The sequence below is a fragment of the Halichoerus grypus genome, chromosome 8, assembly GCF_964656455.1.
Source record: "Halichoerus grypus chromosome 8, mHalGry1.hap1.1, whole genome shotgun sequence".
In the NCBI taxonomy this organism is placed as follows: domain Eukaryota; kingdom Metazoa; phylum Chordata; class Mammalia; order Carnivora; family Phocidae; genus Halichoerus; species Halichoerus grypus.
This window is the reverse complement of record NC_135719.1, coordinates 70,095,044-70,116,002: the sequence shown is the minus strand read 5'-3', so window position 1 is coordinate 70,116,002 and position 20,959 is coordinate 70,095,044. Positions and strand designations below refer to the sequence as shown.

At 40.0% G+C, this 20,959-nt stretch overlaps 1 protein-coding gene across 2 annotated transcripts in view; it reads left to right on the top strand.

Moving 5' to 3' along the window:
- RTF1 (RTF1 homolog, Paf1/RNA polymerase II complex component) overlaps window positions 1-20,959 on the top strand; it is a 52,116-nt gene that overhangs the window by 19,864 nt on the left and 11,293 nt on the right. For both annotated transcript variants that reach the window (XM_036084270.2, XM_078079515.1), the window contains 4 exons: window positions 7,538-7,685; window positions 8,760-8,964; window positions 15,629-15,743; window positions 16,464-16,575. In XM_036084270.2, coding sequence (XP_035940163.2) covers window positions 7,538-7,685; window positions 8,760-8,964; window positions 15,629-15,743; window positions 16,464-16,575 — 580 coding nt within the window. The remainder of the gene's footprint in view (window positions 1-7,537; window positions 7,686-8,759; window positions 8,965-15,628; window positions 15,744-16,463; window positions 16,576-20,959) is intronic.

Sequence of the window (20,959 nt, the reverse complement as noted above, 5' to 3'; positions counted from 1 at the left end):
TTACACGTAGATGAATTACCCCAGTACTGAAACTAAATCTTTGAAAATCCAGAAAATCATTATAGTTGGAAAAATTTTTGATAGATATTATTATGTATGGTTGTTTTTCTTGCTGATTTAGTCATGATTATGAATGGCAGTTCTTGTATTGTGAAATAAGGACTTCCAGAATATTGAGCTGTGTGTAGCGCATTTTACACCTTTCTCCTCTGTGAATGTTTGTAAGAAGTGGCCATTGTTCTCCTCTTTTGGTAGTCTTTCTACTCCCAACTTCCTGCATCTGATCTCGGGGGTCAGGAACCCAGGTGACCCGCTACAGTTTAGGTCAGAATACTCTGCATTAGTACTTGATTTTAGCAACAGCTATGTGGATTGCTTACAAGCCTTTTTTTTTTTTTTTTAACATCTTGGTTCTTGGCTATGTAGATAACCATACAGTAGCACCTCATTTATCTAGACACCATAAAATCTCATCATAAGAATTTGGAAAAAAACGAAGTGATTTTCGTGGACCACTTGCTCAAACTTGTTTACATTCTGACACTTCCACCAAGCAGTGGAATGGAGGTACTGATTATCTTTTACATTTTTTTTGTATGACTGCTGTTTCACTTCTGTTTTTGTCTCCATAATCAGGCTGCAAGTTTTTATGACTGAATGTAGGGATTCTGTGTGTTTTCCAGTTAAATATATGTGATTGTCTGATTACAGAATACAGTAGTATCTTTTGTACTCTAATTACACAGTAGAAGGAAAAAGCTGAGCTACCCTTCATGTCCTTTAGCTATCCTTCATACTCTTTAATATTCTGTTAAATTGCATTTACTCTTCAACTCCGCTGACCGTTTTCTACCTTCAGGGGAAAAAACATAATCAGGGGCGCCTGGGTGGCTCAGTTGGGCGACTGCCTTCGGCTCGGGTCATGATCCTGGAGTCCCGGGATTGAGTCCCACATCGGGCTCCCTGCTTAGCGGAGAGTCTGCTTCTCCCTCTGACCCTCCCCCCTCTTGTGCGCTCTCTCTCTCTCTCATTCTCTCTCTCAAATAAATAAATAAAGTCTTTAAAAAAAAAAAAAGAAAAAAACATAATCAGGAACCATGTCCTCCCCACATACCTCTTTGCTCGCCACTGTTAAGGTCTAGAATGATGACTACAGAATCCTTTTGATAGTTGCTTCGACTTAGTATACCACTTCATGAAGAATCCTACAACTTTAGAAATCCAAGGGGTCGGGCGCCTGGGTGGCTCAGTTGGTTAAGCGACTACCTTCGGCTCAGGTCATGATCCTGGAGTCCCAGGATCAAGTCCCGCATCGGGCTCCCTGCTCGGCGGGGAGTCTACTTCTCCCTCTGACCCCCCCACTCTCATGTGTTCTCTCTCTCTCATTCTCTCTCTCAAATAAATAAAATCTTAAAAAAAAAAAATCCGAGGGGTCATAGAGATCGTCTGGACTCCCCTATTTCAGAAATGGTATTAAAACAGGCTAATAGAAGTTCTGATTTCCTTTTCCCATCATAAAGAATATCCTGCCTTTATATAGAACTTCATGGTTTCTGATGTGCTCTGTGTACTTCTATTCTGTCTCCTTTGAGTCTCAAACTACCCTGATAGGTGGTCAAGGTAGTATTATTATTCCTACTTTACAGATAAGGTAACACTCTCAGGTGAAGGGCTTGGGCTGTATTCCAGTTCTTTTAACCCCTGATCCCAGCGTGGTTTATCACTAGCCCAGCTGTTCTTGAACACTACTAACCTCGATGTATTTCATTTTACTTGTAAATTCATTTCAGAGTAATTGCCCTGCTGTGGTTTCTACTCTGGATCCTGAGACCTCGAATATGATCTTCCTTGCCCATTAGAAATAACCTCTCTGAAATCTTGAAGTTTCTGCCTCAGGATGTTCAAAATCCTGCATCTCAATACTACCCAAGTCCAGAACAACCACTTGCCACCCCGTGTTCCTCCGGTCTGTCAGCTGCTTCCCAGAGTAGGCCCGGCCTACACCACCCCCACACACTAAAGCTGGTACAGGGTTGTGTGATACTAACCCTCCTTGTATCATTAGATCATGCTGCCCGTTATAGGATCTGTTACATCAGCGAGAGTCAGAGTGCTCATTTTAATTCAGTAGTGAAGAACGCATCTTCTTTCCAGTCTCTGTTTGAGGTTTTCTTAGCTGCTTGTCTACATGATGCTTCCCTGATGGGGAGTGTGGGCCTGCCTCCGCATAGAAGGCCCGGGCGAACAGGAAGTCACGTGTGTGACGCTCCTGACTGGCAACGCATCCTTGCCCTTTCCCACATTGTTTTTGAGCAGCTCTCACTGGGGACGCTCTGGCCTTTGCACTCAGATGCCCATCAGCAGGCACTTACCTTTTCATGCTTGCCTTCCGTGTGCCACATCCACGGTCACAGCAGAGCCTGCCTTTCAGTAGAGTCACGGTTCCCAGAACACATTTTAAAATGCCAGTCAGGGGCGCCTGGGTGGCGCAGTCGATGAAGCGCCTGGCTCTTGGTCTTGGTTTCATCTCAGGTCCTGATCTCACGGGTCCTGAGATGGAGCGCCGCCTGGGGCTCTGTGCTCAGCAGGGAGTCTGCTTGAAGGTCCTCTCCCTCTGCCCCTCCTCCCACTCGCCCTCGCGCACACACACTCTTTCCCTCTCTAAAATAAGTCTTTAAAAAAATAAAAAATAAAATGCTGGGTCATTTCCTGTACTCTCTGCTGGATGGGGAAAGCCTAAGAGTGTATTCCTTTAATCCTGTTCTTTATTCTTTAGACTCCATTTACTACCACACTCTGGCAATGAAAGAAGGATTCATTTACCTTCTGTCTTAGAGTCAACAGAGTAAGTCTTTTGCAGGGACAGGGGAGCAACCTCTGGGCTGTATAACTGGATTAAGATATTTCTGTATTGATGTTACCTGCCATAAGCTTTGACCCTGTCCTTTATGGTTTATCAGAGACTGTGATCTTGGGAGAAGAGATGCGGGACAAATATTTCAAATAGGTGCTTAGACCAAAAACATTCAGGAACCTGTAGTTTATGGGAGTAAAAGTCAAATATGACAAATGTGATCTGCGACTAATATAACACTGTATGTTAACTATACTGGAATCAAAATAGAATAAAATAAACAAAAAACAAATGTGATCTATTTTCCAGGGGAAAAAAAAATCTTTGGAAGATGATTGGAACTCATTTGAGTGTCTTTCTGTATATTAAATAATAATACATAAATAATAGACTGGCCCCCACATTTTAAGTGATTATTTATCTTTGGGTAGTGAAATACAAGTAATTTTTTTTAAGATTTATTTATTTTAGAGAGCATGAGCAGGAGGGGCAGAGGGAGAGAGAATCTCAAGTAGACTGCGCTGAGCATGGAGTCTGTCATGGGGCCTGATCTCACGACCCTGAGATCACCACCTGAGCCGAAACCAAGAGTCGGACGCTTAACCATCTGTGCCACCCAGCATCCCCAAGTGATTTTTTTTTAAACTTTAAAAATACTTTTGTATGTTTTCAAAGATTGATATAATGAGCATATATTGTTTTTAAAATTCGATTTTTAGTTATATCAAAAATAAGATACTTTTTTAGAAAGTAAATATACAAACAGCTTAATCCAGCTTCTCAGTACTGAAAGGCATATTAATAAGAATTCGTAGTTTTTACTTTTTTACTTTCTAAAAGATTTACTTATATATTTTTATTTTAGAGAGAGAGAGCATGAGCCAGGGGAGGGGTGGAGAATCTCCAGCAGCCTCCCTGCTGAGCACGGAGTCTTTTGGAGTCTATTGCAGGGCTCAATCTCACAATCCTGAGATGATGACCTGAGACGGAATCGAGTCAGTCACTTAACCGACTGAGCCACCCAGGTGCCCCAAGATTTTGTATTTTAAAGTAAAGTCATGTACGTACAATTCCCCTAAAGCCCTGTCACATATATGTGACGCTGGTTGTCAGTGGCATGACAGACCCTATTGAGTCAGTGTCATGGGAGATGAAGGTGGTTTTATTGTCTCATTTCTTTTGAAATTGCTAGAAGGAAAAAAATGAGGTTCCCTTCCCACTCAGATTTAGCCAGGAAAGCCCTTGTGAAGTCAAAACATTTTATTTTCTTCCATTTTTACTCTTATCTTTCCTCCTTCTCCCCCAAGGGATAAATAGCATAGACTGCAAATGAGGGACAGCTGCTAGGCTCAGGCAGTGGCAGATCGAAGCAGATAGAGGGGGAAGGATAAGGAAGCCAAGTAGCTTCCTGGCACATCCTGAATTCGACTCACCTGTGTGACCTGATTTAACATTCACCTTTTTTGCTCTCATAGAAACTTTTTTCCCCTTCTGGGGAGTTCAGAATTGACTCTGTTGCACATGAGAAACTGCAACCTGTAGGCAGAAATAGACCTAGCCACTCTTTTTTTTTTTTTTTTTTTTTTTAAAGATTTTATTTATTTATTTGACACAGCGAGGGAGCACAAGCAGGGAGAACAGTAGAGGGAGAGGGAGAAGCAGGCTCCCCGCCAAGCAGGGAGCCCGATGTGGGGCTCGATCCCAGGACCCTGAGACCATGACCTGAGCCGAAGGCAGACGCTTAACCATCTGAGCCACCCAGGCGCCCCAGACCTGGCCACTCTTAACACACATGTGACCCTGGTAGCTCAATCTTTACCCTCTTGGCCTCTTCATATTCCCATTGGTAGAAGTACCAAGGGCCAAGACTCACTGTTTGGAAGAGGTTTCATAACCAACCAGTAACTATTGACTACTTATTATGTGTGTAGTTGTGCTATTTCTTGTAACCAAAGCCCATACAAAAGGTGTTTTATATATTATTGCCTGTAGAAATACGTGTATTGTCAGCATGGGAAGTTGATACATATTAGCTCAGTTGACTAAGATACTGAACCCATTGGCCTCTTTTGGATTCTTTCAAACTGACCTAAAAATGATCTTCCTTGAGTGATTAAAGTTTGAAATGGTTGAAAAGTAGGCTTTAGGGGCGCCTGGGTAGATCAGTCGTTAAGTGTCTGCCTTCGGCTCAGGTCATGATCCCGGTGTCCTGGGATCGAGCCCCCCATCGGGCTCCCTACTCCGCAGGAAGCCTGCTTCTCCCTCTCCCACTACCCCTGCTTGTGTTCCTGCTCTCGCTATCTCTCTCTCTGTCAAATAAATAAATAAAATCTTTAAAAAAAAAAAAAAGTAGGCTTTAGAGGAGAAGCATTGGGATTTCTTACTAAATAATAATCTAGGTGTTGAAATGTTAAAGTTTGAGGGGTAAATTCACTTAATAAAGAAAAGTTGCTCTTTACTCATTTAATATATCATTCTTGAACATGTGACTTTTTTTTTCACTTTTCCCTTCTTCCTAGCTCGTAAGTACAAAAATAAGTGGCAATTAAAATAACCAAGAGTAGGGGCGGCTGGGTGGCTTAGTTGGTTAAGCGTCCGACTCTTGGTTTCAGCTCAGGTCATGATCTCAGGGTCCTGGGATCGAGCCCCGCATCAGGCTTCCCACTTAGCAGGGAGTCTGCTTATCTCTCTCTCTCTCTCTGCCCCTCCCCCTGCTCATGTGTGTGCACATGTGCACACTCTTCTCTCACTTTTTCTCTCTCTCTCTCAAGTTTTTAAAAAAAATAACAGTAAATTAAAATGTGAAAGGGATTTTAATTCTTTGATTTTTCAGTACTTTAATCTGGCAGACTGTGGGCTTTTAAGAATAGCTCATAACGGGGCGCCTGGGTGGCTCAGTTGGTTAAGCGACTGCCTTCGGCTCGGGTCATGGTCCTGGAGTCCCGGGATCGAGTCCCACATCAGGCTCCCTGCTCGGCGGGGAGTCTGCTTCTCCCTCTGACCCTCCTGCCTCTCATGCTCTCTGTCTCTCGTTCTCTCTCTCTCAAATAAATAAATAAAATCTTTAAAAAAAAAAAAAAAAAAGAATAGCTCATAACAACCTTTCTAAGATGGAAACTCCACCAGAACTACCCCTCCACCACCCCCCAAAAATACCCCCAAAATAAATTTACTTCTGATCTTAACTATTGTGAGGTAGGAAATCAATTTACAGTCACATTATAGGAGTAACAAAGACTTTATACTTTGTTAAATAGTAGATGTAGAAATTTTCTGTTAATACTAGATCTATAATTCAATGTGATGCTAGAAAAATGATTATTTTTTGTGGTACATAAAATAAAGCTCCCAAGTAAAGTATTTTTCCCCTAAAATCATCCTCCTAAAATTGGCAAGTTAAACTATCAAATGAGGTATGGTTTAATATAACCAAATAGTTTTTAACAGTCTTTTTTTTTTTTTAAGCTTTATTTATTTATTTGAGGGGGTTGAGGGGCAGAGGGAGAGGGAGAAAGAGAAAGAGGCTTAAGCCGCCTCTGTGCTGGGTGGAGCCCAACACAGGGCTCGATCTCACAACCCTGCGATCATAACCTGAGCCGAAACTAAGAGTTGGGTGCTTAACCCACTGCACTACCCAGGCACCCCAATATAACCAAATAGTTGTGGGGTTTTTTTTAAGATTTTATTTATTCATTTGACAGAGATAGATACATCGAGAGAGGGAACACAAGCAGGGGGAGTGGGAGAGGGAGAAGCAGGCTTCCCGCGGAGCAGGGAGCCCGATGCGGGGCTCGATCCCAGGACCCTGGGATCATGACCTGAGCCGAAGGCAGACGCTTAACATCTGAGCCACCCAGGCGCCCCTAACCAAATAGTTCTTATGAATTTTTAAAACAACCATATAGTCTTTCATTTTTATAATTAAAGTGCTTGATGGAGACAATTTTATTGGCCTTGAGGTGACTGTGTATTGCCTGGCTGTTATTTGTTAACCCAGATTGCAAGCTTCTTATGTCTTTAGGATCTCCTGTTTATGATCCAATTTAAACATTATGTTGTAGTGTTAGATACGCAGATTTAAAAAAAAAAAGATGCACACACGTATATATATTTAATAATATAGTTTACTCTCTGCCTCCTTGCGGTTGGTACCAGTGCTACCATCCGGGCCAGGGATTGGCCTTCATCCTTTCTCCCTGTGCTTTCTGCAGCTTTCTCCTGCTAACAAGCTTTATTCCCTGCCTTCCTGGGACCCACTCCAGAACTAAACCTTCCTCTGTGTATTGAAACCCAGTCATACCAACCTCTAGCCATGACTGCCCTTTATGTCACAAGAAACATTAGAAGCTATGTTCTGTACCAACTGAGTTAGCTCAGGTGACTTGTTGTAAGGTTCATATCTTTGTTTTTCTGTTGTGATAAAAAGTACATTATTTAAATTTTATCTTTGTTATATCCATTATCTACCATCTCTAAGAAATTGCAAACTGGAACTTAAGAAGTTTTAAGCAAGGTTTGGAAAAAAATCCATCTTTCTTCGTATACAGTATATCTGTTTTGGGTTGAAAGCAGTAGAGACTCCTGTAATCATTTTGATGAATATCAGAGACTCGACTCTTGACTCTTCCAGCTTTTCCCAATAAAGTCCTTGTTTTAGTTTTCCTTTTTCTTTTCTCCTTGTAGTGGACATTTGGGAGCAATAAAAATAAGAAGAAAGGCAAGGCCAGAAAAATAGAGAAGAAAGGAACCATGAAGAAACAAGCCAACAAAACTGCTTCCTCAGGCAGTTCGGATAAAGACAGCTCTGCTGAGAGCTCAGCCCCTGAGGAAGGTGAGCGTGCATTAGAGTCTCAACTCACTTTACCCTGAGTGTATTCTCTTTCCTTTTTCTTGGTTACACATGCATGGTCTGGCTGAGGAGGAAAATCCTTGAACCAGATACAAAACTCAGTGAAAAAATGTTCTTATTTTGAAACCAGTTCCAGAACTTTTGCTGACACTGGAATGAAAGTGAACTTGTTCCGGGACTAGAATGATACACCTTACATTTCTTTTAAGAAATAACATTTATGTGCAAACTGGCCTGTATAGAATTGGCCAAACCTGGTTTTAAGCACATTGCCTGTGAATGTTAGCTCAAATTGAGTTAAGTAAATTCTTACTAAATTGCTAGTTTAACTTAATACTCATTTGTAATGTATACTGCCTTTTTCCATCACCCTTTATCCTATCAAGATCCAGTTCCATTGAGAATTCACCAGTGTAATGACTCATTAAAACATTGAATATTTTAAATGCCAACTAATAAATATAGAAGAAATTATTGAAAATCACCATTTTTCAAAGAAGAAGAAGAATGTAGCAGGAGGGGAAGAATGAAGGGGGGGAAATCGGAGGGGGAGAAGAACCATGAGAGACGATGGACTCTGAAAAACAAACTGAGGGTTCTAGAGGGGAGGGGGTTGGGAGGATGGGTTAGCCTGGTGATGGGTATTGAGGAGGGCACGTTCTGCATGGAGCACTGGGTGTTATGCACAAACAATGAATCATGGAACAGTATATCTAAAACTAATGATGTAATGTATGGGGATTAACATAACAATAAAAAAATTAAAAAAAAAAAAAAGAAAAAGAAAATCACCATTTTTCAACCTTCATGGTGATAACTGATTTACTTAAGAATTATGAGTCTTAGGAGCACCTGGGTGGCTCAGTCAGTTGAACCTCCGACTCTTGATCTCAGCTCAGGTCTTGATCTCAGAGTCACGAATTTAGGCTCCATATTGGGCATAGAGCTTACTTCAATAAAAGGGGGGGTGGCAATGATTATCAACACCGTGGGGTCATCTCTGTGGCCTCAGTCCTCTGTAGCATAGGCTAATCTTGTGTTTGGGCCTTGTTGTAGGTGAGGTGTCGGATTCTGACAGCAACAGCTCCTCCTCCAGTTCAGATTCAGACTCTTCCTCAGAAGATGAGGAGTTCCATGATGGCTATGGAGAAGACCTCATGGGCGATGAGGAAGACCGGGCCCGTCTGGAGCAGATGACAGAGAAGGAGAGAGAACAAGAACTGTTCAACCGCATAGAGAAGAGGGAGGTGTTGAAAAAAAGGTAAGGTTGTAATTCCTTAATAATAAAACTCATATTTGGAGCCCTGTCTTCCCAGAATTCAGGACTTAGAACTTCTCATAATCTCTGAGATAAGTATCTGACTATCCTTCCAGCATAGTTTTTGTATTTTTTTTTTTTTGAAAACTCAAATGTTAAATTGCCTTTTGATAGTCAAAAGCTGCTTCAGTATTTTTTTTTCCTTTCTTTTTTTTTTTTAAGATTTTATTTATTTGTTTGAAAGAGAGAGCACAGGCAGGGGGAGCGGCAGGTAGAGGGAGAGGGACAAGTAGACTCCGCACTGAGCAAGGAGCCCGATGTAGGGCTCAATCCCAGGACCCTGGGATCATGAGTTCTTCCTTATCTCATAACATAATTTCACAGTAAAAATAAACGTGTTTGTTGTCTCTAGAAATAAAATAGTCCTCAGAACTAGGAGCCTTTTCTACCTAACTAATAACATGAAAGAAAAATAGAATTTTCTCTGACCACAGTTCCATTTCATTTGGAAATCTGTTTGTCCCTTTTGGAGACCATATTAATTATAGTTAGTTATCCTGGACAAGAATGTCTGACTTTCAGTCAGCAGCAAGTAATAGACATTTGTTTTGATTATAAATGCTTTCAAGGTTACCTATGTTGGGACAAACAGGACTGAAGAAACTGTGCTGGAGTTGCCAGATAGTTAAGGATGGCTTAAAATTTGTATGAACAGTGGCGAGCTTAACGAGATTCTTTTTTTTTTAAAGATTGTATTTTATTTGACAGAGAGAGACACAGCGAGAGAAGGAACACAAGCAGGGGGAGTGGGGGAGGGAGAAGCAGGCTTCCCGCGGAGCAGAGAGCCCGACGCGGGCCTCAGTCCCAGGACCCCGGGATCATGACCTGAGCCGAAGGCAGACGCTCAACGACTGAGCCACCCAGGCGCCCCACGAGATCCTTATATAAGGCCAATAGGGCCCCGTGATAAAATCACAGAGTAGGGAATCCTGGGTGGCTCAGTCGTTAAGCGTCTGCCTTCAGCTCAGGTCATGATCCCAGGGTCCTGGGATCGAGCCCCGCGTCGGGCTCCCTGCTCAGCGGGAAGCCTGCTTCTCCCTCTCCCACTCCCCCTGCTTGTGTTCCCTCTCTCACTCTCTATCAAATAAATTTTTTAAAAAATCTTTAAAAAAAAAAAAAAAGTCTGTATAGGGGCACCTATAGTGGCTCCATCAGTTAAGCGTTGACTCTTGAGCTCGGCTCAGGTCTTGATCCCAGAGTGGGGGTGAGTTCAAGCCCCGTGTTGGGCTCCACACCCGGAGCCTAGTTAATAATATAAAAAAAATTTTTTTAATGAAAATATATTGATCTCATTTAATCTTAATAACAGTCTGTTTATGTAAACACCATTAGCATCCCATTTTATAGCCAGCAGCACCAGTAGTGAGATGTCATCTTTAGTTGTTAGGTTCTTAAACTTATTCTAGGCCTGCCCCTTTAAAAAAAAAATTTTTTTAAGGTGGGTGCAGGTGGTATAAAAGGTAGCTTGTTTGTGGAAAGAGCGCTGACATTTGTCTAGGCTCAGTTCAGACTCACTGGCCAGGTGATCTGAATGAGTCCCTTACCTTCTTCCTGCCTCAGCTTCCTCTTTGGGATTATTGTAAGCCTTGAGTGAGATGATATGTATAAGCATATTGTGTAAATAATAAGCTATTAACTTTTTGAAGTAACTTTATTGAGATACATTTTGCATACCACAACACCCATTTAAAGTGTACAATTCAGTGGCTCTTATATATTCACAAAGCTGTTCATCACAATAAATTTCAGAACATTTTTATCACCCTGGAAGGAAATCCTCTATCACTACCAGTCATTTCTCTATTTCCTCCCAGGCCTCCCAGCCCTAGGCAACCAGTAATCTACTTTCTGTCTCTATAGATTTGCCTATTTCTGGACATTTTATGTAAATGGAATCATACAATTATATCTGTATGGATTTGCCTATTTCTGGACATTTTATGTAAATGGAATCATACAATATGTGACCGGCTTCTTTCACTTAGCACATTTTTGAAGTTCATCCACATAGCACATCAGTACTTCATTCCTTTTTATGGCTAAATAATATTTCTTTCTATGTGTATACCACATTCTGTTTATCTGTTCATCTGTTGATTGACGTGTTGGTTGTTTCCACCTTTTGCTACTGTAAATAGTGCTACTATGAACATTCATGTACAAATATTTGTTTGAGTACTTATTTTCAGTTCCTTTGAATATAGACCTAAGAGTGGAATTGCTGGGTCATATGGTAATTTTATGTTTAACTTTTTGAGAAACCATCAAACTGTTGCCCACAGCAGCTGCACCATTTTGCATTATCTACCAGCAGTATATATGGGGTCGAGTATCTCCACATCCTCGCCCACACTTGTTATTTTCCCCTCTTTTTGATAATAACTACCCTGGTGGATGTAGAGTAGTATTTCATTGTGGTCTTTATTTTTCATTTTCCTGTTGACTAATGATATTAAGCATCCTATGATATCTTTGTTGGCCAATTATATATCTTTGACGAAATGTCTGTTCAAATCCTTTTCCCATTATTTAACTGGGTTAACTGGGTTATTTGTCTTTTTGCTGTTGTGTGGTAAGAGTTCTTTGTATAGTCTGCTTATCAAACCCTTATCAGATATGTGACTTACAAATGTTTTCTCCAATTCTGTAGGTTGTATTTTTCATTCTCTTGCTAGTGTTGTTTGATGCACCAAAAGTATTTAATTTTGATGAAGTATAATTTTTTTTCTTTCTTGTTCAAGCTTTTAATGTCGTATCTGAGAATATGCCAAATCCAAGATCATGAAGATTTACCCCTATGTTTTCTTGTAAGAGTCGTACAGTTTTAGATGATCCATTTTGAGATCATTTTTTAATGTGTTATGAGGTAGGGATCCAGCTTTATTCTTTGGCATTCCAATATCTAGTTGTCTCAGTACCTCTTGAAGAGACTATTCTTTCTGCAGTCTTGGCACACTTGTCAAAAATCAATTATCCAGGGGCACCTGGGTGGCTCAGTCGTTAAGCGTCTGCCTTCGGCTCAGGTCATGATGCCAGGGTCCTGGGATCGAGCCCCACATCGGGTTCTCTGCTCAGCGGAAAGCCTGCTTCTCCCTCTCCCACTCTCCCTGCTTGTGTTCCCTCTCTCACTGTCTCTCTCTCTGTCAAATAAGTAAAATCTTAAAAAAAAAAAAAAAATCAATTATCTATCTACACACACACACACACACACACACACACACACACGCACGCACGCAGATGCTTAACGACTGAGCCAGAAGCCCCAAGCAGTTGGGATTTTTATAGAAATTGTGTTGAATCTATAGATCAGATTTGGGAGTATTGCCACCTTAACAATATTAAGTCTTTCAATCCATGAGCCTGTTATCTTTCTATTTATTTAGGTATTCTTTAATTTCTTTAAACACTTGTCTTACAGTTTTGGGTGTAAAAAGCTAGCACTTGTTAAATTTATTCCTATATATTTTTTCTTTTCGGTGCTATTATAAATTAAATTGTTTCCTTTGTTTCATTTTCAGATTCTTCATTGTAAGTATATAGAAGTACAATTAATTGTCGTATACTGATCCTGCCCCCTCCAACCTTGCTGAGCTCATTTATTAGTTTTAATAGTTTTTAGTAGACTCTTAAGATTTTCTGTACATAATGGGTGCCTGCGTCGCTCAGTCAGTTGGGCGTCTGCCTTCAGCTCAGGTCATGATCCCAGAGTCCTGGGATCGAGCCCCGCATTGGGCTCCCTGCTCAGCGGGTAGTCTGCTTCTCCTTCTTCCTCTCCCCCTGCTTGTGCTCTCTCTCTCTCTCTCTTTCTCTGTCAAATAAATAAATAAAATCTTAAAAAACAAAAAATATTTTCTATACCTAAGATCATGTGAGCAAAAAAGATAAATTTTACTTCTTCCTTTTCAATATGGATTCCTTCTATTTCTTTTTCTTGTCCTCCAGTACGGTGTTGAGTAGAAATGATGAGAGCATCCTTGTCTTCCTGATCTATGGAGGAAAGCAGTGTTTTATCATTAGCTGTGGTTTTTCCATAGTTATCTTTTATCCATTTGAAGAAGTTTCCTTCTATTCTTAGTTTGTTGAGAGTTTTTATCAAGATAGGTTGTTGGATTTTGTGAAATGCTTGTTCCGGGTCTGTTGAGATAGTCATGAGATTTTTGTACTTTATTAATAATAAGTATATTACATTGATTTTCTTACATTGAACCAACCTTACGTATCTGGGATAAATCCTACTTGGTGATGGTATATCATCCTTTTTATAAGTTGCTGGATTTAATTTGCTACTATTTTGTTGAGTTTTATGTCAGTATTCATAAGAGATGAATTACCTACTTTTCTTGTAATTTCATTGCCTGGTTTTGGTATCAGGATAATACTGGCCTCATAGAATATAATTTGAGAACTGTTGCCTCTTCTCTTTTTTGAAAGAGTTTGTGAAGAATTGGTGTTAGTTCTTTTTTAAATGTTTAGGAGAATTCTTCAGGGAAGCCATGTGGGCATAAGCTTTTCTTTGTGGGAACTTTTAAAATTACTATTTCAATCTCTTATTACAGGTCTATCCAGATTTTTCTATTTTTTCTTGAGTCAGTTTTGGTGGTTTGTGGCCTTCTAGAGATTTTTCCCATTCCATCCAGATTACCTACTTTGTTGCCATATAGTTGTTCATAGGGTTCCCTTATGGTATCTTTTATGTTTCTGTAAGGTCAATAGTGATGTCTCTTCTTTCATACCTGATTTTAGTAATTTGAATCTTCTGTCATTTTTTCTTGGCCTATTTAGACAAAGTTTTGTCAATTTTGTTGATCTTTTCTAAGAAGCAACTTCTGGTTCCATCGATTATTGTTTTCCTATTCTGTGTTTTCGTTAATTCCTGCTCTAATCTTTATTTCTTTTTTTCTGCTTGATGTACATTTAGTTTGCTCTTCTTTTTCCACTCTGTTAAGGTAGAGGTTAAGTTATTGATTTGAAATTTTTTTGTTGTTGTTAAGTAAGCTCTGTGCCCAACATGGGGCTTGAACTCACAACCCCAAGATCAAAAGTCACATGTTCTACCACCTGAGCCAGCTAGCCAACCAGCTATGCCTACCTTTCTTTTTAATATAGGCATTTATAGCTATACATTTCCCTGTAGGCACCGCTTTAGCTACATCCTGTAAGTTTTGTTATGTTGTATATTCATTTTCAGTCCTTAAATTATTTTCAAATTTCCCTTGTGATTTCTTCTTTGACTCATTGGTTATTTAATAGTATGTTGCTATGTGTTTCTAAATAAAGTAAATTCATTAACAGTGCTCCTTTATATCATATTACAAAAGTACATTAACAACCTTAATCTTGAGTGTAAAGGACATAACAAAAGAGATTTGTGTACTCTGTTAAAAATTAAGTAAAAAAAATTGATAGTTGGGGTTATTTTAAAGTGTTATGAAAAGTTTAATGTTTATTATATTCCTTTATTCCTTCCGTAATGTTCCTTAAATTCATGACCCCCAAAATAGTTTTGTTTCATAAGAGCCTGATTTTTATTATGGGGAAGGAGCCTAGATTGCATTTGTTGAAGAGAATAGTGTATTTATTCACAGCATATTTATTCATTATGTTTGCTGGTGTGGAGGTGAAGGGGAGGGCATTTTTCCTAATGAAGAAAGATGGAGAGTGGTGGGTTTTTTTATTTTTGTTTTTAAGATGTTATTTTTAAATAATCTCTACACCCAGTGTGCGGCTCGAACTTACAACCTGGAGTTCAAGAATCACGTGCTCCATCAACTGAGCCAGCCAGGCACCTCAAGAGTGGTGTTTTTAAGATATAGTCTTTGTTCTGACCACCTTAAAAATGTGACAGTGGGGGGATGCCTGGGTATCTCAGTCGTTAAGCGTCTGCCTTCGGCTCAGGTCATGATGCCAGGGTCCTGGGATCGAGCCCCACATCGGGCTCCCTGCTGCGCGGGAAGCCTACTTCTCCCTCTCCCACTCCCCCTGCTGTGTTCCCTCTCTTGCTATGTCTCTCTCTGTCAAATAAATAAATCTTTAAAAAAAAAAATGTGACAGTGGGGGCACCTGGGTGGCTCAGTCGGTTGAGCTTCCGACTCTTGGTTTCGACTTAGGTTGTGATCTCAGGGTTATGACATCAAGCCCATGTCAGGCTCCAAGCTCAGCGCAGAGTCCACTTGGGATTCTCTCTCCCTCTGTCCCTCTCCCCCGCTCTCTGTCTCTCTCAAATAAATCTTTTAAAAAAAAAAATGTGACAGTGGCTCTCTGTGGTTTCATTCTGTTTCTAATGGAACAGCATTGCAGTTGATCCAGAAATCAACTATTTTCCTATGTTATATGAAGGTTGAAGAAGAGCTGTGTGTTATCAACAGGGTACAATAGTATCCTGAATATTTTCTCTCATTTTAAATCTATTCCAACTTAATGCTTTCAAGTACTTCTGGTATACTTATGTTCATTATTTTTAATGTACCTGTAAGGTACATTGGAGTTTCTTGCAGGAAACCAAGATGTTTAACTCCTTCCCCATACTTACTTCCATTATCCTATCTAATAGAAATCAGTTTTTGTACATACTTCACTGCCATCTAAAACCCAAATATCTTTTAACCAGATTTGAAATCAGGAAAAAACTAAAAACAGCCAAAAAGAAAGAAAAGAAAGAAAAAAAGAAAAAGCAAGAAGAGGAGCAGGAAAAGAAAAAGCTGACACAGATTCAAGAATCTCAGGTAGGAAATTCAGTGGTCCTTGTTATCCAAAAGATAAACCTCAGTTTTGGGTGTGTGTGTGTGTGTGTGTGTGTGTGTGTATTTGTGTGTTTATGTAAAAGATGGTTTTATTAGAAAAAAAATGATGGTTTTATATTAATCAGTCTAGTTCAGTTCATGCAAGACATACTGTCTTTATCTTGTAGGTTCACTAATCTCTGGACATATCATTTCATCATTAGCTGTGCTGTTTAATTCCTTAGTAATTCTTCATTCAGGTCTGCTTTTTAAAAAACAACTCACTGGTGTGTGAGCATTCCTTCCTTAAGGGAAAGTTGATAAACGTCCTGTCCCAGGTAGCCGGATTAGTTCTGAGGTTTACTCACATGTGTGTCATCCTGGAATTGGTAATAAATGTAGCTGCAAAAATTATTCATCTCTGAATTCATCACAAAAAGCTTGTTAAAAATATCCGCAAATATGAGCCATCTAGGGTGGCCTTCCATAAAGTGTTTATTCCTGTAATTCTTAGGCTTTCTGTTTATTAGGCAGGTAAGACAGGAGCTGACTTTATGCTCTATCCTCTTTGTCCACTAGAGGATGCTCTCTTCCCCTAAACAAGTTTCAGTTTCTGCAGCCTATATAGATTCCCACTGGAAAATTGAATGATTGTTAGGTATAGAGAATGTTGTCATTGGCTGTTAATAAAAAGCACCATCCTACATATTTTTCCTTTCCCAGGTAACATCCCACAACAAGGAACGGCGTTCCAAACGGGATGAGAAACTAGATAAGAAATCTCAAGCCATGGAGGAGCTAAAAGCAGAGCGAGAAAAACGGAAGAACAGAACAGGTAAGTGGGGAAAATGTAATGGCTGCTTTGTCTCTGGGATCATATGATTTGACGTTCTGGTGCCCGTTTATATTTTCCCCCCTTTTATCAGCTTTTTTTTTTTTATAAGCTCTTTATTTTGGGTAATTCCAAACACAGAGAATAGTATAATGAACCTCCATGAACCCATCACCCAGCCTCAACAATCAACTCATAACCAGTCTTGTTAAATCTATATTCCCCTCTTTCATTGGGTTATCTTGAAGTAAATCACAGCATCATTGTATTTCAACCATAAATATTTCCGTATGTGTTTTTAAAAGATAAGCACTCTTTTGTTTTAAACATTACAATATCATTATCACATCTAAAAAACAGTAACAGTGACTTTCTTAATATTACTGAATATCTAGTCAGTGTTCAAATTTCTCTAGTTGATGTATAATTAAAATATACTAATTTGGTTGTTTGAATCAGGATCTTAAAAAAATCCACACATTTTGAGTTGTTAATATGTCCCTGAGGTCACTTAATCTGTTTAGGTTTTCCTGTTCATCTCTTTTTCCCCCTTGCAGCTTATTTTGAAGAAACTAGGTCCTTCGTCCTATAGTTTCTCCGATGCTGGGTACATCCCATTGGAGGTGTGGAATATGTTGCTCTAGTCTCTTGAATTTCCTGTAATTTGTAGTTAGAGCTAGGGAATTGGACACATTGGGATTTATTCTGTTTTGGTTTCGGTTTTTGGGGGGGATGGGGAGGGGAGGCTGAGTTTTAGTGGTGGTGTATACTTCCATCAGGAGACACGTAATACCTGTGTCTCACATTTTGTGATATTACCAGCTCTGTCATTTAGCTTTTACCATAAGAACGTGAAATAAAAGACTGCTCCCAACTCAGAAATACGCATTTGCTCCTGCTCATGGATCTGCAGTTGAGCAGAGGGTTGCCTTATATACAAGTTTGCTGGGATTGTCTCCAAGCTGCAGGTTGGGACCAGGTCTGTTACACCTGTCTCTCTCCTTCCCCAGACCAGTATACCTAGGGCACATTCTTCTCTTGGTGACGGTAGAAATGTAATAGCGGCAAGCAGAAACGCGAGACGGCCTCTTGAGGCCTAGACTTGACATTGGCAGGTGCAACGTCAGGTCTGTGCATATTCCATTGGCTGAAGCAAGTCACATGACATTCCATCATTAACGGCTGGGAGAACTACTGAGTCACATGGCCAAGGGCATGGGTACCGAGAAGGATGAAGAATTGGGAAATAGTAATATGTTCTTTCCCAGTAGCCATTGATAATCATTACCTAGATCATTTCATTTATTATGAGTTGCAAAATGGTGATACTCTAATCTATCATTCTTTCTTCATTTATTATCTGGTCTACTTTTATAAAGAGAAACTTCACATCAGCTGTTTAGTTATCATTAGGTACATTAGGTACATTTTGTATAGGAAAGGCAGAAGGGTGGATTTTTTTTCCTTTTATTACTAGTTTTCAAAAGAATGAGATAGTACCTTAGCAGCTTCCAAAGGTGACCACTGAGGTTTATTTGCATATTTTGTGTGTGTGTGTTTATATATATATATATGTATATTTTAAGATTTTATTTATTTATTTGAGAGAGAGAGCAAGAGAAAGCACAAGTTGGGGTGGGAGAAGCAGACTCCCCACTGAGCAAGGAGCCCGATGTGGGACTCATCTCAGGACCCTGAGATCATGACCTAAGCTGAAGGCAGAGGCTTAACTGAGCCACCCAGGCACCCCTGTTTGCTTATTTTGAATATCCTTTTGAATTCATGGATTTAAACATCCTTTTGTGTATTTTAATCCATTTATTTAATCAATTGACTCTCAAATTGTCCCATCTTCAGTCGCTAGCCTGAGTCCTTTTGATGTGAGACTCCAGTAGTCTTCAGTAGCTTCCTTGCTTTCTGGATTTGGAATCTGCCATTTCTCTAAGGAGCCTTTTCATGAGAAACTGTTACTAGACACCATAGTCTAGACATAAGGAGGGCCCATGCTACTGGGTTGGCTATTACTTCTAAGCCTTTCAGTACAGAGAGCTAGGATTTTTTTTTTTTAAGGATAAATTTTATCTTTATGAGCTCCATATTGATAAGTCCATTTCAGAATCAGAATGCAAAGGTTTTTGTTTTGTTTTTTATAACAGCGATGCTGAGATAAAACAAAGGTAACGGGATGCCTGGGTGGTTCAGTTGGTTAAGCATCTGCCTTCAACTCAGGTCATGATCCCAGAGTCCTGGGATCAAGTCCCACACTGGGCTCCCTGCTCGCTGGGGAGCCTCCTTCTCCCTTTACCTCTCCCCCCTGCTTGTGGTCTCTCTCTCTCTCTCTCTCTCAAATAAATAAATAAAATCTTTAAAAAAAAAAAAAAAGAAAGAAAGAAAATAAACTATCAGACTGTTTTCCAAAGAGGCTTTTTGCATTCCCACCAGCAAAGTATAAAGATTCCACTTTTTCCACATCTTTACCAAGACTTCGTTAATTGTCTTTCTGATTATAGCCACCTTAGTGGGAATTAAGTGGTATTTCATTGTGGTTTTGATTTGCATCTTCTTAATGATTAGTGGTGTTGAGCATCTTTTCATGTGCTTATTGACCATTAGGGTATCTTTCTTTGATGAAATGTCTGTTCAAGTCCTTTGCCCATTTTTTAATCAAGTTCTTTGTTTTCTGTTGTTGAGTTGTGAGTTCTTCAAATATTTTGAATATTAATCCCTCATCAGATACATGATTTGCAAATATTTTCTTCCATTGATAGGTTTCTTTTCACTCTTGATAGTATCTTTTTGTTGCATAAAAGTTTTTAATTTTGATGAAGTACAATTTAGCTTAATGTTTTTTTCTTTCGTTGCTTATGCTTTTGGTGTCCTATCCAAGAAATCATTGCCAGATCCAGTGTTGTGAAGCATTTCCCTTATGGTTTCTTTTTTTTTTTTTTTAAAGATTTTATTTATTTATTTGACAGAGAGAGACACAGTGAGAGAGGGAACACAAGCGGGGGAGTGGGAGAGGGAGAAGCAGGCTTCCCGCCGAGCAGGGAGCCTGATGCGGGGCTCGATCCCAGGACCCTGGGATCATGACCTGAGCCGAAGGCAGGTGCTTAACGACTGAGCCACCCAGGCACCCCCCCTTATGTTTTCTTTTAAGAGTTTTATAGTTTTATTTTTTTTTTTTTAAAGATTTTATTTATTTGACAGAGAGAGAGAGACAGTGAGAGAGGGAACACAAGCAGGGGGAGTGGGAGAGGGAGAAGCAGGCTTCCAGCAGAGCAGGGAGCCCGATGCGGGGCTCGATCCCAGGACTCTGGGATCATGACCTGAGCCGAAGGCAGACGCTTACCGACTGAGCCACCCAGGCGCCCCTTTTTTTCTTTTTTTTTTTTTTTTTTTTTTTTTTTAAGAGTTTTATAGTTTTAGCTCTTATATTTAGGTCTTTGTTTTTTGGTTTTGGTTAGTTTGTTTGGTTTGGTTTTTAGACAGAGAGGGTAGGAAGGGGCAGAGGGAGAGGGAGAGAGAGAATCTTCTGTGGAGCCCTGCGCTCCATCTTGCAACCCTGAGATCATGACCTGAGCCAAAATCAAGAGTCGGACGCTTTACGGACTGAGCCACCCAACGCGCCCCACATTTAGGTCTTTGAATCATGTATAGTATAGAGTAAGAGTCTAACTTATTTTTTTTTTTCCCCCCACATGGTATGTCCAGTTTTCTCAGGCACGCTTGTCGAAAATCATTTGACCGTATATGCAAGGGTCTTTTTCTGGGCTTTCTGTTTCATTGATCTATGTGTCTTTCTTTGGAACGTCTGTATTTTAATGTCAACTCTTATAGTTCCTATTGTGTGATTATGCCATCAGTTGAATATTTTATTTTTCTTGTGATATATAGAGGTGAGTTTTTTATTATTATTTTATTCCATGATTATATGAAATACAAGGTTCCAGGGTTGCCTGGCTGGCTCAGTCAGTAGAGCATGCAACTGTTGATCTCAGGGTCCGTGAGTTCAAGTCCCATGTTGGGTGTAGAGCTTACTTAAAAAAAAAAGGGGGGGGTTCCCCAAATCAAAGCTGCTAAACAAGGTATATTCAAAGAGATTTAGTATCTATACCTTTCTTTCTTTTTTTTTTTTTTTTAAGATTTTATTTATTCACTTGTCTGAGAGGGAGAGAGAGAGAGAGCACAAGCAGGGGGAGAGGCAGAGGGAGAAGCAGGCTCCCCGCTGAGCAAGGATCCCGATGCAGGACTCGATCCCAGGACCCTGGGATCATGACCCGAGCCGAAGGCAGACACCTAACCAACTGAGCCACCCAGGCGTCCCGTATTATACCTTTCTATTTCACCCTGGCCTCCTTCCTGTAACAGATAACCACTTAAAAAAATT